The sequence below is a fragment of the Nothoprocta perdicaria genome, unplaced genomic scaffold (assembly GCF_003342845.1).
Source record: "Nothoprocta perdicaria isolate Ctin4 unplaced genomic scaffold, notPer1 scaffold_41, whole genome shotgun sequence".
Lineage (NCBI taxonomy): Eukaryota > Metazoa > Chordata > Aves > Tinamiformes > Tinamidae > Nothoprocta > Nothoprocta perdicaria.
In genome coordinates this window covers 1,147,292-1,171,328 of record NW_020455655.1, presented here as the reverse complement: position 1 = coordinate 1,171,328, position 24,037 = coordinate 1,147,292, and the positions used below count along the sequence as shown (strand labels likewise).

Below are 24,037 nucleotides of genomic sequence, written 5' to 3'. Positions count from 1 at the left end.
GGCAAATTTCAAACTTCTGAGCAAAAGAATTAAACCAGTGTTGAGCTGTCTTGAAACGTAAAATTCTAGAATGGCTTMATTTAGGAAAAAGTACCACACTGTTAGGACAGGCTCACAGAAACAGAATGGTTTGTCCAGGAAACAGTTACGTGATAACTAAACATTGCTATAGACCTGTGGAATCTCCCGAATCCAAGCGTTTAGGCCTCTGATTGGACTCTGATGTCTCCTTTGGCAGGACAGCAAGTTCCACGGCATTTGAGAAGGGTCCTTCTCCCACCTCATTGGAGGCGGCTATTTTGACCAAGTAGACATTTCCTGCTACCAGGTTCTCCAGCAGAGCCATGGTCATTGCTCCTGTGAAAAGAYGTAATAAGCAGTTCCAGTTAGACAAATACCAGGGGAACAGACCCAGATGTAGATCCTGGGACCTACGCATACTTCCCAGTGCCACCTCCAGGTCTTGCTTGAGGACCGTGATCACTCTTCCCCTGGTGCAAAACCAGGAGACCAGTACTTGTCTCTTGGCTACTGTGCCCTGCAACCTGCCCCCAAATCCAGCCCTAGCTGCATTTCAGTGGGACAGTGTTGATGTTGTGATCACGTGTGTAAGGTGGCATCTCAGGAATTAACTAGACTTGTAGACACAGAAAGCAGAATGTCCAATCACCCCTGTATTAATCTCTGTGCCTCCTAAATCCGCTTCTGCAATCGTACTGCACCATGAATGTGAATATAAATCATCATAACAAAATAATTAAAGTTTAGTTTATCAAATTTCAGGTCTATTTGGGAAAATGAACAGAGAGATTTGGAGAAGTACACTGTACTGCACTTTCAAATGAAATTAAACTCTATTTAGACTGGTGTAGACCTTTCTTGATTACTGTGTACCTAAGCAGTGCTACTAAAAATATTACAGAAAATGTTTTCCTCACATGCTAGGAATTCATTTCCTTAAATCCCTACAGGCAAGARAAACAGATTAAGAACATAAATAGGATTCCCTCATACACTCCTTACACAGGCAGAACTCCTATAAGAGTCAGCAAGAGCTCTGCCTGTCCAGGGACTGCAGATTGCTGCTTAAAATTCCAATTGCTTTCTAAAACGTTTGTGTTTCTTCCTGCTGGAGAAATATATTATTTTCTTTCCAAAATAGTAGCAGTTATAGGACCAAATCTACCCCCTATTTTCTTTCACATATTCTATTCCCTTTCTCGGATTTAAGTCTAAATTTCCAGCTTTCACATCATTTTCAGAAGGCAGACTTTATAGCATCATGGGAGCATAGAAAATATAAGGCTGCTTTGTTGACAGAAAAGATTATACATTTGGCAAAAGGGAAGCTACTTCAAAAGCTATTTCAGTTCTTCCATAAAAAACACCCATTAGCTGAAAGCATTTGAAGTAAAATGTGAGGTATCTGTAACCAAAGGAGCTGTAATATTTAGCACCAGCAAGGGCGAAAGGTCATGTTTCAATATTAGAGGCTCTTCCCCACCAGCTCCTTTCCTTTCCTTTCCAATCTGGTGCGCTGCTCCCGCGAGCAAAGGCTTTGTGCTGATTTATTGCACACCGGGCGCGTGAAGGCTGCAACTTCTAATCCACTTGAAGGGAGCTAGTGAAGAGGGGAGCTGGATGGCAGATAACTCACATCACAGAGCAGCAACAACAAACTGCAGGTTCAGTTTAAATTCCACCATGCCTAACACAGGCTTGGTCAAATTAGAGGGGTTTGGTTTTTAAGTTGGTGGAAATCTCATAAAATCTAAAGCCTACGCTAGGACTTTTTTTCTAAATTATTTGTGTGTGTGTGTATGTGTATACACTCATATATATACATATATATATACACTCATACATACATATATATATATGTATATATTACTTTTCCTTGCTTTTCAGGGGACTTTATAGGGTTAAGATCTCAGAAATAATCTGTTGGCAAGTTGAATGAAATGAAAATAAAGTAGTATCATTTATCACATCGGGTTAATTGATCTTGTCAGAATAAATGCATTAAAACAAACAGAAAACCCCCAAGCCCTTCCCCTGTCTCCAATGAGGGGTCTGTCACAGCTCTATTGCAATATTTGCCCAGTCCTCCTCTATGCACTCATTTTCCTTCCTGAGCATTTCACCCTTCCTTTAACTAAGAGCTCCACTGATCGTACTCATGTGTCAAGATGCCTAAATTCTGTGTCGTGCCTCCATCCCTGATAGAGCTGTCAAAATACAGAATTAGTGACTCTAAAGCTGATCGACTTCATAATGCACTGAGATTTACAGCTCTCTATTTGCCCATCCCCTCCAACACTGTCAGTGAGAGAACACATGAAAACGTTTATTGTTATTGCCATCCCCTCACTGGAAATACCTCTGGTAAAAAGCTGTTTGAGATGCTGTTCAGCTTCACAGTCACAGCTAAGCTGAAGTATATGCCCGAAACAACAACTCAACTGCTGTGCCGCATACGACAAATACAGCATATTTTGYTATAATTACAGTATTTATTCTTCAAATATAAGCTCCCTGTGAACTTGAAATTAAATCTGCTGTACTTTTAGTRCATAAAAGTTAATGCTAAAAGGGATCTTTAATACAAAAATTTGAAATTAGGTCACTTGTTATTTGAATTATTTTAGTAGGGCAATACTATGAAATCCATCTTCACCTTGTAGTTAGAAKTCACCTAAAGACTACTTCACCTAAGACTACTTAATTCTCCTAAATTTTGCTGAAACAATCAGTCCTTTTCCTGTTATTTTTTTCAGCTTACAACTATTAGTTGAGCAGAGCCAGACAAGCATTATCCTACTCCAAGGCAAAAAGGAATTGCCACCTTTCAAAAGGGCTGTGGGCCCTCTAAGACCAGCACAAGAGACAACCACCATCCTTGAACTGAAACAGTTCACTCTCAGTGATTGCAGGAATTTTCCTCTGTGAGTCATTTTGAAAATCAGTATGTATTATGTATTTACTGTAAAGAAAATCTAAAGCATCACTCTCTGCTGCCAAGTAAGCTTTCAGCTATGAAACAAAGCAACAAAACAACAAAACTGTATTTCTTCACAGGCAATACTCTTAAGAAGCTACCCAGGACATAATTTTATGTGTAGCACTGAGTTCTCTGCTCTAGTTTAACACATTAATAGAATATTATACTGCTTCTGTATATTTTGAATACCAGCCTAAGAATATATGTYTTTTGCTTTTGTTTCTTCTTTTCCCTGGAGCAGCTCTTAAGCTTGTAATTATATTCCAGAAAATGTCTAGAAAAATGTGGACTAATTCTATATCTAATCAAAAGGAGGCGACTGCAGTTCACATCAACATACCTGAGCTCCTGCTAGATTAGCTAGCCAGGCTCAACGGTAGAACAGAGCCAGAGAACTAAATTGAATTTGCAGAGCTATTTGCTGTGGGTAGGGGAAAGTTCATTAAGCAAACTAAGCTAACTAGATTGGCCATGATTGAAAGAAATATATAAACCCACACAGACATAATTATAAATTTCTGAAGAGAAAGGCATCCCAGAGACTTCAGATGCACATTTACAAAATGCAACCACTACAATCGCCGTTACAAGAGAACTAGCATGAATGCAACTGGATTTATGAGACATTTTAGTTCACAGGCTTCACTGAGCTCCAAAGCAATACAGACAGCTCCTCTCCCTTCACTTTCTGACTATCAGCTGCTTTTCGATACATTTTCACCTCTATCCTGGGAATAATTCCAAACTAATTATAACTTTCATGTGAACACTTATGATTCTCTTTTTTATTGTAGTCCAGGGAAGCTGAAAGTAACAGAGCATCTTATAAATAACATCACTGTTTGTGCAGCTTGTATGCTTATGCTTTTCTTTTACCTTCTCTGTGCAGCACTTGCCATTCCCCAGCAATCCAAGACTTCCTGGATGCATAGAGGATAGTATATCGTGTGACAACTGTTTCGGGACTGTCAGGTGGCTTCCAGGAAACCAAAGCAGTATCATCCTCTATCAAAGTCACCTTCACTCCCACTGGAGGGCCAGATGGTGCTGTGAGAACAGTAACACAATACTATTAGATTAAACTAATTTATATGCAATTAAATTGCTCAAAAGGAAACTGATGTGCAGACCCTATGGCTACTGCTACATCCCAGGTAAACAAATTGCTATTGAGCTCAAAGTCTGAACAAACACTCTCCTGTTAACTCTGATCTGGTCAATAGATTAGACTTTGTAAACATTCCTATTTTCAGATATTGACAAAAAGGAAACTCTGTCATTTCCCCAAATATCACAATGCTGAAAATATGAAACTTAAGTTTTTTCATTTTCATTGACTAGGCTGACAGAACAGCAAATTAGCAGCTAGGGTAACAGAAAGGAAGATGCATGTATATGCCTTATAGTTTCTAAAATTTCTTTTTTTAAAATATATTTTTATAGTATACACTTAAGAATCAACTGTACCTCTTTAATACACATTTTCAGTTTCTTACTAGAGTTATTTCCATTCAGCTGTCACTAATGGTATAAGGATACAGCATTTTATATAAAAACCGTTGCTGATTTTGGGTCAGTTTTTAAAATTTCACTAGTCCACACCATGTGCATTTTCCCAAGAACATTTTTCTATCTTAATTTGAGAACAGCAATATATATTTCAAAAGAAAGTATTTTTCTCTTCTTCAGACTGCTTAAAATTAATAAAGCAACTGTTTATAGACCAGTGGCTTACAGGACTTTTCTTTTAGAGGCAGCTGTGCCCATACCTTCTGGAAGAGTAGTATGGTAGACCACTGGACTCCAGGGACTAGAGAGCTGGTCCACATGCAGCCGAACTGCAAATTCATACATGGTTTTTGGCTCAAGACCTTGAACTAACATGTGAGTCTCTGACCTGTGCAGAAGAAAGAATAGAATAAATTTAACAGGAGGAGCTGACTTGATGATCTCAAACCTGGATGAGATTCCTTAGACATGGAGGGTGATTCCCACTGTTAGTTCAACACAAACCAGCTCAAGTCCAGGCACACAGTTCATCTGCATCATCTACCTGAAAACATTCATTGACGCTTGTGCTAACTCTGGAGCTCTCTGCGGACACCATTTACTATGTTACCTTAAGCTCAGGTTTGTGCAAAGTTGAGGCATAAACAAGTCCAAGAACATTACAGCCCAGAGAGCTAAGATCTCCTAAACCCAGCCCTTACCATCCAACCATAGCACACGTCTTAAGCCAGAGAAATGCTTTACTACAACCAGAGCCACAGCTGAAAGGGCAAGTGCTCTTGGCTCTGTTGCTTGGATCTGCTTTTCAGTTCACAGCACAAAGGCTGCATGTGCAATTCCTCCTTGCACTTACAGCCTCTATCACTCTACGTTTAAGGGTTTTCTGTAGAATGTAAAAGCTCCCTACTCATCTTCTAGTCAATCACATTTCATAACTTATAAATTGTAAAATCAACCCAAATACTGCAATGCAATATTTGCTCAAAAAATCATTGGGTGTTTATATTAAAAAACGTGTAAAATCAATGTTCTGCTCTATTTTAACTCCAGGGCAAAATGTTGTTTTCAGGTATACCAGGATGAATTTAGGGAAGCAGGAGCCAAGCTAAGATTAAAACTTAAAATAATAAACAGAACTGGCAGCCATAGGGTGAAACACACGGACCTCAAAGGCATGTGTAAGGTGTAGATAAAAGGCAATTAAAAGATGCCAGTGAAACTCAAAACTGAGCCAGATGCATCTGGAAACAGGAAAAAGGAGACTGGTGTAGCAGAGCACTTACGTTTGAAGGTAGAGGACCAGGGAAGCATTCTGCAGCCCCACCGGGTTGCAGCGGATGGTGTAGTTGATGACCTGTGCGGACGTGAAGGCAGGCTTGCCCCAGTGAAGGTAGATCGAAGATGAAGTGTTCGCTTTGGCATAGAGGTGGTGAGGGGGTGGAGGCGGTGGCACCATCCGATCACGGACAGCTGTTTGGAACAAAGAAGCAACATGAATTATGTAGCAACCACATGCAGATGCTCACAAGATTGAGAGAGAGGCTCCAAATCTGCTTCTAACTCAGTACTGCCTGGTATTCAGATCTAGGAATTCAAGTCAAGCTACTGGAGATCCCACCTAACACCTAATGCAGGCTCATACRTTACTTCTGTAGCAGACTCCTCTTTTAGCTAAAAGAAAATCAAGACTATAAATAGGAACCAAGGACAGATACATAATACACCCCTGATAAGATGATACCAAGAACCCAGGAGAGGCAGAAATTGCTGCTTGGGAACCATCTTTTTCCTTAGCTGCAGTTCATGAAGACAGGAGACTGTCTTAGAGATGCAGGATAACTAGGATGATATTTGTCACCAGCATGATCTTTCTCATTGTCTACTTTTAAGATGAAATAATAGATTATTTATAGGTTAAAAATATGGAAAAAGAGCTGCCRAGATCCTGATACATCTCAGGTCTTAATGAATTCTCTATGCACCTATGGCACTTACAGACACATCCTGGGGTGCTGACTGTCTGGTCTGCCTGATAACCTTCTTCCATACTGTTATATGCCAGCAGCCTCACATGATATTTCCTTCTGGGATCTGCAAAGACAGAAAAAGGCGCAAGTCAGAACGCACAGCTTTTGTGATTTCCAAAAGAGGCTGATAACTTGATTCCACCGCAAGCTTGATTCAAAACTTGTCTGCCACAATGAGTGAGCTGATGAATGGGCTGTGTGCCCCAAAACCTGTCTTTTCCTTAGTGAGTCTCCTGAATCTTTCTTTGCAGACTGCACTGGGATTAGTCACATCTCCCAGTCTTGCTTCCAGGGGTCTGAATAGGAATTTTGTAACAGATCTCAGTGGGAGATCCACAATAAACGTTTCTATCCACAATAAACGGATACTTGCAGAGCTGCAGAGCTGCATAGTGCAGTAGTGCTACTCAGCCGGATGAATTTGCTATGGGTCTGTAGCAAAGGTCCATGAAAACAAATAGCAGAAGATATGTTTCAGAGAAACCAACATTTATCCCTGGAGAAAAAGGCTGGGATGAAGCAGAGCAAGGCTAAGGTGCCAAGACTCAGTGAAGACACAGGGAGCGTTTCAGTTGCCACCTCCCTGAGAGCAGACCGTGTAACAACAGCACTGGTTAATATTGCCTCCCTCTGGCAGCTTCCCCTTCCAGGTGCTTCCCKGGCGTGCTTGGTGGGTCACTGGCCCCAGCGCCAGGCACCCCTTCCCTGGCCAAGGTTTGGAGCCCCACTTGGCTGCTGCCCTCCGTTTTGTTAAAGCTCTGTAACCTTGATCAGCGTCAGGGTCACGGAATCCATTTCTTTCCATTAAGATTTTAAGATGGTCTATGCAGATGTGATAAAATAGCATTGATCTAGATTTTTTTCCTTTTGCCCTCAAATATCATAATATTATGCCTTCTCAAAATAAGCTGCCTTCTTTATCCGGGATTTGACACGGTCTCTTTCAGGGAGTAAACACAATTCATTCCATGACGTTTCCCAAGGCCCCCTGCACTTGTCTACATCGGAGCGGCAGCTCCCTCTGCAGTCACAGCTCCAGCCGCTGCTTCCCGCGATGCAGCGTTCCCATTCCCTAACGCGTGCCCGAGTTCATTTGGAAAAACCTGCGTGTGCTGCATTCACCCACATAGCCTTTAAGGAGAGATCACCAGGAAATGAAATTTAAATTCTATTTTTAAAGACTATTTTTTTCAAATCTAATAATAGGCCTCCAAAATGGGCTCTTGAATTTGGATTTGAACATTTCATGTGTTTAACATTAATGGTAGAATAGGCAAGAGGAGGATATTCCCATTTTTCAAGTAGTCTTTAGTGCTACTGCTACAAGTAAACAGTAYATATAGCAAACTGACAAACATTCTTATACTAGGATAAAATTATCACTTAATATGATTGCTTTGAAACTTTTTTCCAATTGAAAGTATCACCTTAACAACTTACCTACAAAGTCCATTGCCTCCTGCCAATCACAATGAAAGAAAAYAGGGAGATGAACACAAATACATAGAAAAATCTTATTGGCAAAATAAGAAAAAAAAACACATGTTTTTTTATATGGAAGACTTTGATAATAAGATGTTATCTCTCAATCACTGCAATCTTTTTAAAGACTGTAGAAAATATAACAGAAATTTGATAGGAGGGGATTGTGGGGCACTCATAAAATGCTGAGCCTGGCCAGAGAGACAAGCAAACCTCAAAAGTACCAAGTGATCTGAATACGTCAAAACCAAATTGCAGTAATTTACTGACATGAATCACAGAGCATGGCCCAGAAGAGCAGGAATACACACGTACACATGATCCTAACTAACCTATGCTGGGAGCACATATACTTAGCACACAAGCCTTAGAAAGCAAGGCCAGGAGATGAGCAGGATACTTTGCAAGAGCAGGTCATAAGAACACTTTGGAGGTGGCGCTAGCAGCTGATTCTCCCCTCCACTCAGGGAGATGTCGAATCCTCATGCTATTTCGCACACCCCAAGGAGATTCCRCACAAACCAGGGGCATGCAGCCCAGCAAGCACCACGGACCCTCTCCTTCCCTCCATGAGCTCCTGCACACCAGCCCCGCTGCCCCTTCGAGCCCACGATTCATCATCCTGCCAAGCACCTTCAAAACCTCCGTGCCCTTTGAAAGTGCTCACCCAGAACCGATCATCTTCGCTGGGAAATGAAGAATAGCTGAGGTCCAGCGTCCCACTGAGCTCAAGGAGAAGGCTGTGAGGTCTGTTTATCCTCACTGAGTTTTTTTGTTTTTTTTTTTTTTAAACCTGAATTCCTCATTAACACTTGATTGGGGAGGAGAGGAAGAATAATGGGACGCAACAGAATGCCGGGAATACTTCACTCCCACCATAAAGAAAAAAGAATATAAATACATATAGTAATTWTTCAAATGTCTTCAAGGAAAATGCTGGTTTTGATCCGCCTTTTTCAAAATGTCTTTACTAATGCAAGATAGTTAGACAAAGTACAATATTGAATACTATTTATCTTACACTTATACAACACAACAAGTTCCTCCTCCCTAAATGTCTTTATATAAAAAAGACTTCTAAAAATATGAAGTTTCTCAACTAGTTGCTACCGTTTAAAAAGCCAGACTCTTCCCACGTGGTACTCAGGACATCACAGTGTGTTTGGTAGCCAGGCTGGTGCAATCTCCAAGTGCAGTCACTGGTTTTCCAGGCTGCCAGACCAGCACATCAGCTGTGACGTGCCACTGAACACGTAGCTGAAGGGACTAATGCTGCGTGCCCGCCTAGGACAGCCGGAGCATTGTGGTACTAATCTAAAAAGAAGAAAATAAAAGAATCCCGCAGCACACTGAGCAGCTAGAGATACTGATGGAAAACTTGCTCCATAGGTCAAACATATCACATCAGTGAAGAGCYTTTCAAAACAGCTGCTGAGAAACTGCTGCGCGCTGCTAACAGCTTCACCATATGCAAARTGAAATGACTACTGCCACTGGCTACACCAAACACTCGCACACCGTTTGCTTTCCAAAGTGGAAGATAATCCCTCTCGTCCGAGCTAGCCTCTGTTTAGAATATCAGTACAATTATTGGTTAGGTTCGTTTACTGGCTTATGATGTGATTTATTCCCAAATGGCAATCCCAGCCCAAACACGGCACGTCTGCTTTCATCTAGCGGCTCCCCAGCTGGATCAAACATTCAAAGCCAGACATCTCCTTGCAGAGAAAACAAACCCAAGGAGCGTCCTTATCTCAAACCAGCATAGGTATCCTCAAGAGTTTACACATAAATCACTGATAAAAGATTGGGGATGGCGTGGACACCTGGGGGGCTGACAGTCCCCAGTTTGGTATATGCCATCCCCRTGCAATTCCCAGAGACAGGAGGCTCCCAAGGCTCGGGAAGCCAGGAAGGGAGCASAGGGCCACCTTGGCCTCCCACAAAGCAGCATTGCTGGGAGCAGCTGGGGAGGCTCAGAGATTCACCCTCCTATCCAACACAAAGTCCAGTTCAAGTAAAAACCTTCAATCCAGATTCTGCCTCTGCATTTCTGTCATCTCTCCAAACAGCCTGATAGCACCAGGTGCCTTTTCAATTACTGCAGTGGCAATTGCGGGTGTTTAGGTAGTGTTTTCTCCCCAGACATGAGGTAAACAGGGGTGATTTTGCAGCTTATTTACCAACAGGCCGATTTTTGTTGTTGTTAATTTGTTCCTGTTGATTTTTTTAATTAATGCCACTGGCTAAATTATGCTGAAGTAAAGTGTCACCACAGCTACAGCTTTTTTATGGGCATTCTTATCATTATTGCTTAAATATAATTAGATCAGCTGGCGGAAAGGACACAAAATCTAGACTGTTAGCACAAATTGRGAGGGCAGCCGCTCTCTTCCAGGGCTGCCCTCTGGAACGCTGCATCCCGGCYGTCACTCCCGAAGGAAGGTGCAGGGAGCCGAGCCGGCTGCGGGCCTTCCGGAGCAAGGCAGTCCGGGATTCCCTTGGCGGACGTAGAAAATTTTAAGCTGAACTATCATTTAACACATGGACTGTAACTTGCAAAGAAAAAAGATTAAAGTAGCTGAAAATTGGTGGAATTTCTGAGGAAACTTCCCTTCTGTGTTTTATTGCCTTGTTACATCCCAGAACTGAAACCTTCGAGGTTATACCCAGTTTTCCCAGAAAGCAACCAGGAAGCTCGCAGCAGATACCACTGCCAATGCTGTAGAAATAGATCCCTCCAGCAAAATACTGCTGTGCCCCAATCCTGTTTGCAGCGAGACACTATTTCCCAGCATGGAGGGAGGGAGAACTGCATTGGTTACAGCTTGGAACTGGGAAACTGTAACCCAACGGCACTGGGAGGAACCGAGACTGGATTTATCGGCCCTTCCATCACTGTGCAGCACACGGGAACATCTATGTGTGGTTGCACCAGCCCAGAGGTGTCAGTGCTCTTCCCTGTGCTCACCAGCCTTGCTTCCATGGAAATCTGCCTCTCTCTGAGCAAGGGCAGAAGTTGCTACTGCAGAGCAAGTTATTCAGAAGCACTAGGTTCTGTTTTCCTCTTTTCCAAAGCTCTGTGTTCAAGTTATACATATTTATCAGTTACAAATGGCTTAGATTTACTTTACAAATGTTATAGTAAATACTTACAATTGGAGGCAAAAGCAATTACAAGAAATGAAAGTGATATGTTACCCTGCCAGAGCTAGTTTTAGTGTATATTAGTTCCACTAATTACATGTGCATTAATTCCACAGATTTTCCCCAAACTACAGTCTATTAAACTTAGYTCTTTCTAAAGAGATGGTTGCTAAAGCTCCGAGACAAATATTAAGAAGCACGTAACATAATCTGGCACTGCTGCACCACAGAATAAATGGTGCTGCTGTTGACCCTTACAGGCCGCTCAAATATATCCACTGAAACCCTAGCTTTAGCTGGCGTGTTTCACTGTCACAACTACCATTATTCGGAGGAAAGCGGAAAAAAAACACTCCTCTCTTTTGAAGACATTTCCCCAGTGATTAAGGTGACGTGTAGAGCGGAAGGACCATCTCCAGGCAAGGCAGCTCCTTTCCATGTGGAAGAGCTGTACTCGCTGCTGCCAGGTGGTGTCCTCATGGACTTCCAGTGAGCACAGCTGGAAGGAGCAGGGGCAAAGATGAAATGCCTGCATTAGCAGTTAAACAAAGGTGAAAATGCCAGTTATGAGCACTTAAGCAATTAAAAAGGAGAAAAAAAAAAAAAAGGCAATCAAAAAGGAAAAAAAAATGGAGGTGGTAGTTTTTATTGCAACTATTTCATGGTTAAGTTATAAAGTTTGCACAAACTGGGGGGGGGGGGGAAGTCCTAACAATAAAAGACATCCATATTTACTATGAAATTAAGAAGTTCCATTCTCAGGACTGAAACCCTCTCAACTTAGAGCAGCAGGCCACTAGCAATACAATGAGCCAAGAACCCTAAGCCACCAATAAAAACATCATCCCTTCTTATACAAACACATATTTCCTGATCTTATTTTAATACTGCCTTGGAATGAGCCCCTGCAAAAGACCAAACTACTTGCTGCATTCAGATTTTGATAACTGGTATTCATATGACTCTTCTATTCCTAATAAATTCATGGCAGTAAAAAAAATACGTAAGAGGAGGTTCCATGATTCTATTTCTAAAGCAGACACTCTGGCACGACCTCCCAATCAACGGAAGCTAATATYAAGAAGAGAATTAAGAATCCTAAATGGAGAGTGTTAGAGCTGCGCTTGCTGATGCAAACACAGCCAAAATTTTCTGCAAAATGCATCATAGAAAGCATCTGTTTACAGTCCATTTAGCCAAGGTTACGGGAGAGTGTAGTATTGCAACCCCTAAAAACCCTGTCATTGTTTCTTTCAGCTGCCACATGTTTGTGAAGCTCCGAAGGCCTTGAAAGGAGCCAGAGCAGAGCCAACAGGTCAGGGCTAGATAAAATTAAGAAAGAATCTGAGGTCAGACCATGAAAGAACTTTTTTCCCCTTCCTTTCCCCCCCTCCAGAAGAGCGGGTCCACCTCCAGCAGCCTTTCATTCAGTGCCGATAAGAGAGACACAGCACTCCAGAGTYTGGATTTCAGACTTTTTAAGACCTCTTTGGGGAGAGAAATAGATAAGGCAGCCCAAAGAAAATGGACATTTTACTATCATCAACTGTTGACTCATTGAGCCAGGACACTGAGCATACTGTCATACCTGTTTTGAACACTCCCGTTCTCAGCATTTTAAAAGCAAAATACTGACAGAAAGGAGAGGATCTGGGGCTTTATTCCTGTTCCTAAGGGAATGAGGACTTTGGAGAATTTCTTATCCAGGACAACAAGCAGCCTGATGTTGCTCCATGTTCCCAATCTAGTTTAGTGAACAGAAACAGCTTCTTACGTGACACCCATTGGCRGTGGTTCTGACAGCTGGGGAAGGGGGTGAGAAAAAGTTTAATTTTATTCTCACTCGCCTACAAAATGTTAAATAATACTTCTCCCCCCTGCCCGCCCTTTCAACAAAAATGATCAAAACAGCCTTGTACTCAAAAGGCTGGAAAAACGGTTGCTCCAAGGACCAAACCTACGTGGCCAAATGTCCATTTTTAATGTACCCCTTTGTGCGGGAGCCGTTTTGTGCAGGCGGCTCCCAGCGCCATTGTGGGGCAGCGGTGCGGCCGGCTCCTGCGCGGCCAGCCCGCGCGCCCCCGGCCCGGCCCCACCACACAATAACCTCCGGATAATTATTCAAAGCAGAGGCCGGCAGCATGGGCCGCTCTGACACCGGGTCACGGCCTTTGACATCGGATCTGGGCTAGCCAAAGTCTGCTCCGAGCAACAGAGGTCCAGGGGAATTATTAAGGGGGAAGGGTGGGAAAGGAAGAGAACTAAGAAATACTATCCTTAAAAATGTACTTTTGAAGCAAAGCAATGTAAATACAGCAGAAACTTATTAGGAAAATAAGCAAATACGTTTCAAATGCACTCGGCGAAGGGACAGAGAGAAGTGCATCAAGGCAAACAATAACGTAACGAGGCTGAGGAGCAGGGGGACAACACAAACCCAGGTCTGTCCCTCAAAGGGAGCCGTTCCCTCGTGCAGCTGCAGCCCTAGATTTTATTTCTATTTCCTAAAAAATACCCCTAYGCTTGCTCACATACATAGGAATAAGCAAATAAACTTTTTCTATTAATATCTCCTGTGAGATCTGAATAAATAGCTTCTAGAGTATTATTAGTAGTTTCGTACAATAATATTTAATAGGATTTCTTTATCTAAGGGAGGTGGAATTCCATTAGCTCACACAGTTTAAATAGTGACTCCTCAATATCAGATTAAAATAGTTTCTGAGCGGTTACAAATTACCAACACTTTACATCTCATGTGGTTTGTTTTTCAACTTAAAGGTAACTTTAAACAGTTCAGAGGAACAAAGACTGCCTGTGAGCTGTGTGTTTTCCTTCGCAAACCAAATAACTGCAAGTAGAAAATGAAGCAATTTGTTCTTTGTACAGCACCGTAGAAGTTTATTTGGGCAGAAAGGAGAACATATGACACGTGTGAATGGGTTCAGCCAAACGCTCTGGCTTGGGATGGCTGTGGCTTATTTGTGTGGAGGGGGCCTGCTCAGCTCACGCAGACCCCGGGCCCCACACGGKCAGCATCGTCTTCGGCCTCCATCACGGCTCAGCACACGGCTCCCAGCTCAGCACATGGCTCCTGTCTCATCTAAAGCAGCCCAGCAAGGCTCAAGGATTTAAAATTCCCTTTTTCTCCCTTTTCCCATGAGCTGAGCAACATGGCTGCTGCGCCGCGCCCGCCGAGTGCCCCCTGTCTCTCTTGTGTGTGGGAGAACTGCGAAACCGCATGAGCAAGGAGGGCTGTCCCAATATTATTCTAAGCGCACACTCTAAACGCGCAGACACCCTCATGGTAACTAGCTCAGCTCACAGCTTTCAAAGTGAGCCCTCAAAAGCTAACTTGAAAGCAATACCCGGGGCCTGGACAAACACCTAATTTTGATCTTTTGTGCTCGTCTTTTCTTCTGAGAGACCTTTTCTTTTGTCGGTGCCCAGTGGAAAGCGCATAGCTCATTGGTCCTGCTTTGAAAGCCCAGCGGCTGCCCCTCGGCCCCCCTCGGCGCACAATCGCTTTAATGGAATTATGTAGAGAGGCCATCTCCGGAGAGGAGGCGAGGGGGGAGGCGCCCGCGCCAGCCGGACCCCGGCGCCCCGGCCCCGCGCAGCCGGAGGCGACTGCAGCCGAGCTCCTGGCATCCTTTAAACACCAAGGATGTGTGAGCAGAAGCTCCCGGCCGCTTCCAGCGCCGCCAAACTGCAGCACCGCTAAGTTCCCCTCAAAGTTCCCCTCACAAGGGGGAAGATTCTTCTGCCCTGTGTGGAGCAAGCGGCCTAGTTAACAGACCGCAAAGGAACAGCAACAGTTTGCCTGATCCTAGCACCAAGGGCTCTGCTTCCCCCAGCCACGTTTAACTGCAGTGCAGGGAATGCTCCGCAGTCGGGTTTAACATCTGCTTGGGCACCAAGCGCTAACGTGCTCGCACACCGACTGTCCCACATCCAGCGTCACCTCACAAACGACACATTTTTACACGCTGACAAAGGCCATCTATTCAGAGCGCCCAAGCTTTCCCCCGAAGCCATGAAATAAATTTCCTTTCAGAACTAACATTTTCTGCTGCGCTGTCATGGGCTCCCCATGCCATTTTGACCCTTTTGTGCAGCAAAATGAAAACACTATCTATCATGACTTGCAGCACAGTGACTTTCTAGGCGGTGCACAGTTTCATTGCAAAACCATCTGTGACTTGGTGACTCATCTCAGGCCCCAGGATGCAAACTGTGCTGCTCTGAGCACAACTGCGAGAGGAAAGAGGCTTAGGTAGATCCACCAAAACTCATTCTGGCTCCCTCCTCCTCGAGACGGACGAGGGGAGCAGTACCAAAGCCCTTCCAAAATTCCACGTGAGGAACATGTCAGGTGGGACAGGAAAACTAGCAGTTATTTAAACACCAAGGATGTATAAGCAGAAACCACCGCTATATTTTTATTAAGCCAAATATTAGTTACATAGCCTATATGCAGCTGCATATGTAATTAGGGCCCAAACTGCAGTGGGGAGCTGTGTTTTTGCAGGTGTCGCAGGCCCTCGCGCAGCCCTCCCTTGTATCCGTCACAGGGCGGTCTGGGGCGACACGGACACCTTGGCTGCACTCCATGCGGGCACCACCGACAGCACCAGCGCTCATGCAGCCCCATTCACAGGCATAAATCGAGCTGCTGCTTCACCAAACTCAGAATCTGGCACCTGTTTGCTGAATACAATGTGGAGAGGGAGGCTAATCTAAAGGCAGACAAGTTTTATAGCAAATTTGCTAGACCAGTGCATTTTTCATGGGCTAATAGCTGTCCTGATGCATATTTAGTGCCTTTAGTATGGCAGCTCTCGTACTTTGCTTGCTCAAGTTAAATCCAAATGCATTAAAAACGGCTTAAAAGAAAAAACTGGCATCGAGTTGGCTTTGAACGCTACTTGCGATGCAAAATTCCCATTAAAACTTTGGCATATAATGGAAAAACATTTTCCAATTACCTAGGTTAATAAACCCAGAAGCAAGGAAGCCAGCTAACATCACTTGTGGAGTGCTCTGCCTGCACATCCCGGCTCTACAGGTTGCATCACCTTAGCTGTGGTGGCATGAGGACAACGGCCTCAATTTCCACAATGGTGAAATCCATCCCGGCCGTCGCTCCATACCTGAGCATGGCTCTTACTTTCCCTTGCTATCCTCTCAGCTGCCTCATTTTCCACCGGCTCCTCTGACTGGTTGCACATCTGTGACATTTAACAAGGGTATTCATTTTAATTACATTTAGATTATGCTGAACAACCTCCCCAGTGGTTTGGCACAGCAGGGTTATTTTTAGCTTTTACATTTTCATACAGCAACGTCCTAGACTTCTAAAATACGCCCTGAAGAAAATTTCCATTTGCAATCATCAGAAAAGCTCCCAGGACCCTACCGTGTCCTTGGGCTCTACGAGCCCTTAAGACGTTCAAGTAAGCACGGGTTCCGTGCACACATTCCCAGGAAGGTCAGGAGATTTGGCTCTCCAGCTGCAAGACCTGCACTAACTTTTCCTGAACACCCAAATCCCTCCAAAACCGCTTCACAATGACGTCCTGCTCCCACCAAAACCGCTTCAAGATGATGTCCTGCGCCCACCAAAACCGCTTCACAAGGGCATCCTGCTCACAGCCCTGGCCCCTTGGCCCCTCCAAGCTGCTCCAGGAGGGTGATAAACCTCCATTAGCAGTAGCAGCTGGGCAACTTGCTGTTGCTTTTAGTTAAATGGATAACGATAATGGTTTAGTTGAAGACTATTTAATTAGGACCCAATCTCTGCCACAGTCTTCTTGAAAGCACCAGAGTGACCTCGCAGGTGGTGTAAAGGGGTCAGCTGGCTCACACACTCCGAATTGGGTCCTAATGCTCTCAGGAGCTCAACAGCAGGATTTCACTCCCTGAACTACATCCTGAGTACTGATACCAGTCTACAAACTGTTGTTTATGGTCTATACAAAAAAACATCAGCACATGAGGGGTCACCTGAATGACTTGGTCACCTGAAACTTCTGAAAATCATCCYGTTCTAGCTGACAGCACAATACTACTGTTTCTTAAATCTTTGTGGTGTTTTGTAATGACAAATATATACTTTCCTCCATTTAGAAATGGATTACAAGATGTTTTAATATAAATAGTACTTAATACAGGTAAATATCACTGTGCTTTGAAGGATGCTCAAGGTATAGCACAGAAAAGCAGTAACATGGGAAAGTAAGTTACAGCTTTACAGTATCTGGAACAGAATTTCACAGACCATATTCCTTTTCCAGGAATATTTTCATGTATCTAAAGTATTTTCCATAACTATATACACTGGAATTTGGGCTAGCTGATTTTTTTTCCTTCAAAATGTTTTTCTTTCTTTTTTTTTTAAACAAATTACTTCTAATGGGAACCAATGTTGTCATCAGACTGTTTGATCACACATCAGCTGTAATTTAAACCTCCCACCATACCTGCTATATTGTTTTGTGTTTTTTAAGTTAATTTTGTGAAGAACAAGTGTTGAATACATGCCAAATATTGTGTTAACAAACTGCAAGTTGGAGAGATTGGGAGGCCAGCCATAATCAGACTTTTTTTTCCCCTATCTTTCCTAATTAATTCCCAATTTAAATCCAAACCACATTAGTATCTTGATTGAAAAAGAGAAGGGAAAAAATATCATGATGTAATTCCCCTGCATATGAGGTTTATACAACACTTTGAAAGTGGAAAGCAGCCTGACTGATTGATTACTTAAGTAAAATAAACATACAGCTACTTAGCTCTTCGCTAGCTCTCGGCCTTGGTACAATTAAAAGTGTTTCCCATCATTAATTTGGTTTTACGCGCCCTAAACAGAGCCTGCGGCCTGGTGAGCGCCGGAGGCAGCGTTGCTGCTGCAGCATTAAATGGAGGCCTCCCCAAGTCCTCCTCCCYGATGCCAGCCGGGACCTTCCTTGTCCAGGGAGCTGCTGCCTCCTGGGGACCCCCGGCCTGCAGCAAAGGGGCCTCCCCAACCCCCAYGACTCCTGTCCGGACTCTTGGCTGCGGGAGGCGAAGAGGAGCGGGAGGAAGGTGAGGAGGACATCAAGAGAGCCACGGAGAGGCCTAGAAGGGAGGATGAAGGARAAAGGCGACGCGGGCCAGCCTAGCCACTATGAGTAGAAGAAAATACAGAAAATAGGTATTTTTAGAGGTGCATATTGGATGGACAAGAAACACTGGGTTGACCAAAAGAGGGAGGACTGGGAACAAAGGCGTCCCGTTTTTCTCCAACGCGGTCGTCGCTCTGCACACATGTTGATCCATGAGCCACACGTGCAACAGGGCAACGCGAGCACCTTCTTCCTCGCAGTTCCCACATCTCTGCCCCCAGAGAGCCCCAGCACCCAAAACTGGCAGGAACAAGATAGGTAAAACYTGAGCTGATCACTGGCCAGTAACCTAGGGTCAAGAATGTACATCCTCGTCCTAACTTCTACAAGCATATGTGCATTAGCACCAGGCATCTTTGTTTTGCAAAACCAACCTGTTTGAGGCAGGATACAATATTCTGCTATGAGAACAGCAGAAATTTTGCAGAGGTTGGTCTAAGTGCTGAAATACCACTTATACAAAACTATTACTAAGCTTTTTTGCTTCCCCAAACTGAAATAAAAAACTAAAACCAGAACAAAGGTTGAGAAGAGAGGCTTCACGGCAAGAATTCCTGCTTGGAACAGAAGGCTGCTTTCCCCCTCTTCCCACTCCCCCTCCTTCATTTGTCACAAAAGTGAAACTCCAGACAGCCTGAAAAAACAGTGGCTTTTGCACAATTGCATCTTTTACCAAAAAATAAAACACTTTCAGGTAGCAATAATGCCCTCATGACGCATATACTCTCAACAAGGTATTTACTCAAGGCAGGAAAGCTACCAGGAAGAAGCTTATTAGAGCTCAGCTTTAGAAGGGATTTACTTATTGCGAATATAGAATTTGCAAAAAAAGAAAGAAAAAAACCCCACCCTATTAGCTTTCCCATAAAACTTTATCTCAAGTAGTCACACGACCCAAAAGAGTAAAAAAAACTGAGGAGAAATTAATCACTTCAGTTAACATTTTGATCACATCATCTGGATTTTTGTTAAACAAATGAAGAAGAAAAAAAAAACACAGGAAAAAAAAAAATAAGAAATGTAACTAGCCCTGTACAGCAAATGTTTTCTTCTGTCCACTCTGAAGTCTCTTTCATGTGCTAATGGTGGCATTTTTTTAAACTCTTCCCCTTTGACTTACTCAGACCTTTAAGGACCTCACACATCTAATGGTTCCTCACATTCACCAAGAACAATCAAGAGAGGTCTGGGGGTTGACATGCAGTATGATTAATGGACAATGTTGATTTAATTTCCTATAACAGGAGTTTTCTCTAAGCCTTCTCCAAGGAGCCGTTTCTTTGCAATCCAGGACTTAAGCATTTTACTAATGAAGTCCAATAAATAGCAAATTAAATAATGCTGCCACCCAGAGACACAGGCACAGGGTTTTTTTTTAGAAACAAAAAACACTGTATTTAAAGTTCTACTTAGAGACAAAAGGACTGCCTAATGTATTTATAGTTTTTTTTTCCTTCCTTGTAAGAAATATGGAAAAATACCTAGTCATTTCTGCCACTTCAACTAACTTTTTTTTTCTCTTTAAAAGACATATAGAAATTAAAGATATACCATACAAAATTAAAATTTATCGGTCATTTTTATGAAATATCTATCAAAACACTCATAATGCCTAGAAATATTTCTGAAAGTAATTTTGAGGTTGACAAAAAAAACTGCAAATGCTTTATAGTAACAGTCAGTGTGTCCTTTTCATGCAGCAAACTTAACTGTGAGCTCCAGCAAATGCTGGAGCGGGGCAACGCTCCTTGCATACATCCCATATGTCCGAACTGTTACTCAATCAACATGATGCAATTTCCCATCCTCATTCCCACACAGGCTGAGTTCTGCACGGGGCACTTTTGGCCCCAGGAGCACAAAGAGCATTTCCTGCGAGATTATAATCGCTTTTCCACCACTGCAAGTTTTACCTTTAAATACTTTCAAAATGACACAGCTTGCTTGTCTAGAGGCTGGCAAATTACCTTGACACAAGCAAAGAGCTTCTCCCTCCAACAACGCCCGTTCCAGCTCTCAGAGCAGTTGCTACGCTATTAGTCCCAGGCCATTAGTCCTGTGTCCCTGAAGAAACAAGCGGGTCCAACCTCAGCTGCAGGGACAGTTGCCGAAGAGGCAGAAAGTCTGACCCAAAGCAGGCAGCAGCTTCCCACGCTGCAGCTCCATGAAAGAAAACTGCTACCGCTTCCTTAGCAAGGCCCCTATCTTTGCGTTTTTATATTTAAAATAGTGACCAGGCAATGCCCTATGAATTAAAGGAGCTTCCTTCCTCCTGAGTGGGAGGCTGGAGAGCCAGGCTCATCTGGGCTCCACTGTTGTGTTTTGGGGACCTTCAAGCCTTACTTGGTGTTTGGGGAYCTTTCCTCACCTTCGCTTCCCCTTTACAGGGCAGCTAGTCTGGGAAGTCAAGACTAATGACCACAAAAGTCAATGCATGTTTAAACGAGGGTGCTGGGACTATTTTTTCCCAGACCTATGGATTCAAACCGGAAAAGCCCAGACTGTGTATTCAAGGAAGGCTTTTTATAAAAGATAAAAGTAGGCAATCCTTCCAGCACACAGCCTGCTTGTTCCTCAAAGATCTTTACCGTCTAAGGGAGCAGACATACAGCTTTCTGACTCCAGATCAGTGCTGCACGTATATATAGTTTAATAATTTTTTATCAGGCTTAAAGCCATTTCACAATTCTGCATTTAATCTGAAATAATATAGCATTTAAGCCTCGAGCTTACTATTATTTTAAYAGTGTGTCACATTTAGTCACGTCACACTTTAATCAATATCAAAGCAGATCTGTTGCTCATACAGCTCTTACAATTGCAGTATTTTAAAGCCTATTAAAAGTGATKACTGGCTAAATCAGGAAATTATAAAGAGGCTCGATAGTGTAATTTTAAAATTGATAAATAGAGTAAACTTTAATTAAAGCTTTCCACTAAAAATGAACTACATGAAAATAGCATGTAGTTTGCTTTCAAAAAGAAAAACATAGCAGATGTGTTTATAAGGCCATTTAAAAACATGAAAATTGATAAATCTGAAACTTCTTGAAGAGAAGCAAACAAAAGTGTCAAAAAGAATGTAATGTCTAAAATAAGCATTTTTTTGACACCTACAGCAAAGGTAAGGTGAAAATGTGTAATCTGGAGACAAAAATGTCTCAGTATGATGGACAAAAAAAACATACGTAGAGCACTACCCAGGCACTAGGCTTGTACAGAAGTGGCACTTGAACTGCATAATAAGCGTGCAGCATTTGCAGCTGACAGTAACTGCCCTCTCCTGAGCAAAGCTGCTCAGAACAGGCTCACGTTTATTGAGGATTTGCACGCTGGCACGTTTAAGGTAGCTTAAAGAAAGCCAAGGCRGAGATGGTTGCTGTAACAGACGCCATGCTCCAGCTACGGGACGTAGCTTCAGCTCTGCCCAGGAAAAATTCCATTTGCAACTTGAAATGAATCAAGCTTTCATCCAAACAGAGCAGCTGAGTATTTTTCCTCCATAAGKGAGGCACAAGCAGAGAGGGGGGGCYTGCACATCAGCTTGCCCGCTCACCTCACACCASTGCATCCGCGCTCTGCAACCTCCCGATACCCCCTTCCCTCGTCCTTCAACACACAGATAATAATCTTTGCTGTGCTGCACAGAGGAGGAAGGTGCAGCCGGCGGAGGGAAAAGGCTGCCTTTAAACATGCCCGACCCACTGGCAGGGCCGCTGGCTTCGCTGCTGTGCAGTGCGACCCGTTCTCAGCCCCGCGCCGATGCCTCCTGCTGCGGCTGATAAGCGGGGCAGCGCGCGGGCGACCCACAATCAGGGCACCGGCCAGATAAGAGGTTTAGTTTAAGGATGTAATCAGCATGAGTAAACACTGCACTGACCCAGTCGTAAACAGCGCTAATAAATGATAATATTTGTCCTGCTCACGTACGGAGCTATTAGGCACACTTTTCACTATGTGACAACACAAATATAATGTCTTCCCAAAGCCTACAGCATGTACAGCATGCAGGGACAGCCATACCAGGGCCTYTTTGTTCACCTTTATGGGGAAGTCAAGTCATTTCCCAATTATTACTTTATCATAGCTGTAGTTTATTCAAATCTACGTGTCCATCTCTACACAAAATACCTCAAGCAAAGGTGATCTGTAATCATTAGATTCTACTTTACTGAATGACTTTTGGGAACAATTAACCATGAAACAAACTGAGTGTTAAGATTTATTTTTGTTGTTTCTGTTGTGACTTAAAAGGCAAACGAACCAACCAAATAAACAAACCAAAAACCTTCCATGGAAATATATAGGACAGAGTCTTTGGAAGGCAAAAGGATATGGAAGAGATGCTCCTGGATTTCAGCACTGGGCATATTCACACTTTCTTTAAGGTTATGTTTTCAGCTGACATGGAAGCTTTTTGCCAGTCTGATATGTTATTTCATGAAGCTGTACCAATGTTTGCGTCTCAAAATTGTATGAAAATACCAAGCTGAAACTTCCTAGTATCTTAGAAAAATGGAGCAGTATCAACCTTTATCCACTCAGTTTGGGATATCTCAGAAATAAGACTACGCTGACATTCATGAAACCTAGGATCAAGACTTCATTATCACAAATAACTACATTAACATATTGATAATCATGGCACCATGATTTTATCATGCCTTCTTACTTGCAAATATGGCAGCCTTTAGAATTCTTAACAAGAAAGAAGTTTTAGAGCTAAGCTTCAGGAGTGCTGTGCCAGGGAGCCCTGCAGGAACAGGCCAGGGGGCCGAGGKGAGCAGGATTGCTCTGCTGGGATGTGGGTCAGGCTGAGCCCCACTGCGGCCCACGAGGGGCYGCGCGGCGGCACGGCAGGAATTTCCAGCGGCTCTCCCGGGGGTCCCACGTCAGGGCTAGACTGAGGTATGTGCTCTTGGATGCCCAAAGCGCTTTTGCCAAAGCGAACAGACCAGTTCTCCCGTCCCCTAAGGGCCTGGCTGAAAACAGTTACGCAGGAGGATCATCCCGCACGCGGCAGGACCCGAGGGCACCGAGCTGCGCACACCTTGGCCACGGCACCCTTGCCCCGGGGCTGCATGCGTGGTGGCTACCAAGAGCACACGGATGGCGTGAGTCCGCTCCCCTTCCCCATCCCTGACAGCACAGAGCTCCCCGTGTCCCTTTGCAAAACTACTGCTGCCCCTGGCCTGCTTTTTGGTAAAGGCACCCAGCCTCGAAGGACACACATAGCTCAGGATCCTAGGAAGGGAGAACGCCTCTCCAGGCAGCATGGAGAACAGTGCGGCTCAGAACAGCTCATCCTTGCCCAACTGTGTCATCACAAAGCTGAATTTCATTTTATCCTTTCATTTCTACCCATGGTCTTCCAGATGCAGGCTGCAGGATGAGATCTCCACCAGCATTCCTGCCTCGCTATTCAGAAGTTCCCAACTCCCATACAGCAGATAAGGTGAAACTGGGCTCCCCTGAGTCACCTCTCTTCTTTCCAGAGCTTCTCATCCTCTTTCAGGTCACACATGCACAAACTAGTCAGATGGGACAAGCCCACAGTAGATGCATGTGCATCTGTCCAAAGTGCTCTTTGAAAGATGAATTCAAAGATACATAAAAGGACAAAAATGAGCTTCTCTGACTTTCAAGCTTTGCCAGGGAAGGCTCCCAGACAAACTCTTTCACCAAGCAAAATCAGTTCCACTTCT

At 43.6% G+C, this 24,037-nt stretch overlaps 1 protein-coding gene across 1 annotated transcript in view; it reads right to left on the bottom strand.

Annotated features, from left to right (window-relative positions):
* The window catches only part of PRTG (protogenin), a 65,045-nt gene that overhangs the window by 4,808 nt on the left and 36,200 nt on the right, over window positions 1-24,037 (bottom strand). Inside the window, exons 12-16 of the mRNA XM_026045806.1 lie at window positions 6,506-6,601; window positions 5,794-5,980; window positions 4,771-4,898; window positions 3,878-4,048; window positions 175-357 (exon numbers count right to left, since the gene is read on the bottom strand). Of these exons, the coding sequence (XP_025901591.1) occupies window positions 175-357; window positions 3,878-4,048; window positions 4,771-4,898; window positions 5,794-5,980; window positions 6,506-6,601 (765 nt within the window). The remainder of the gene's footprint in view (window positions 1-174; window positions 358-3,877; window positions 4,049-4,770; window positions 4,899-5,793; window positions 5,981-6,505; window positions 6,602-24,037) is intronic.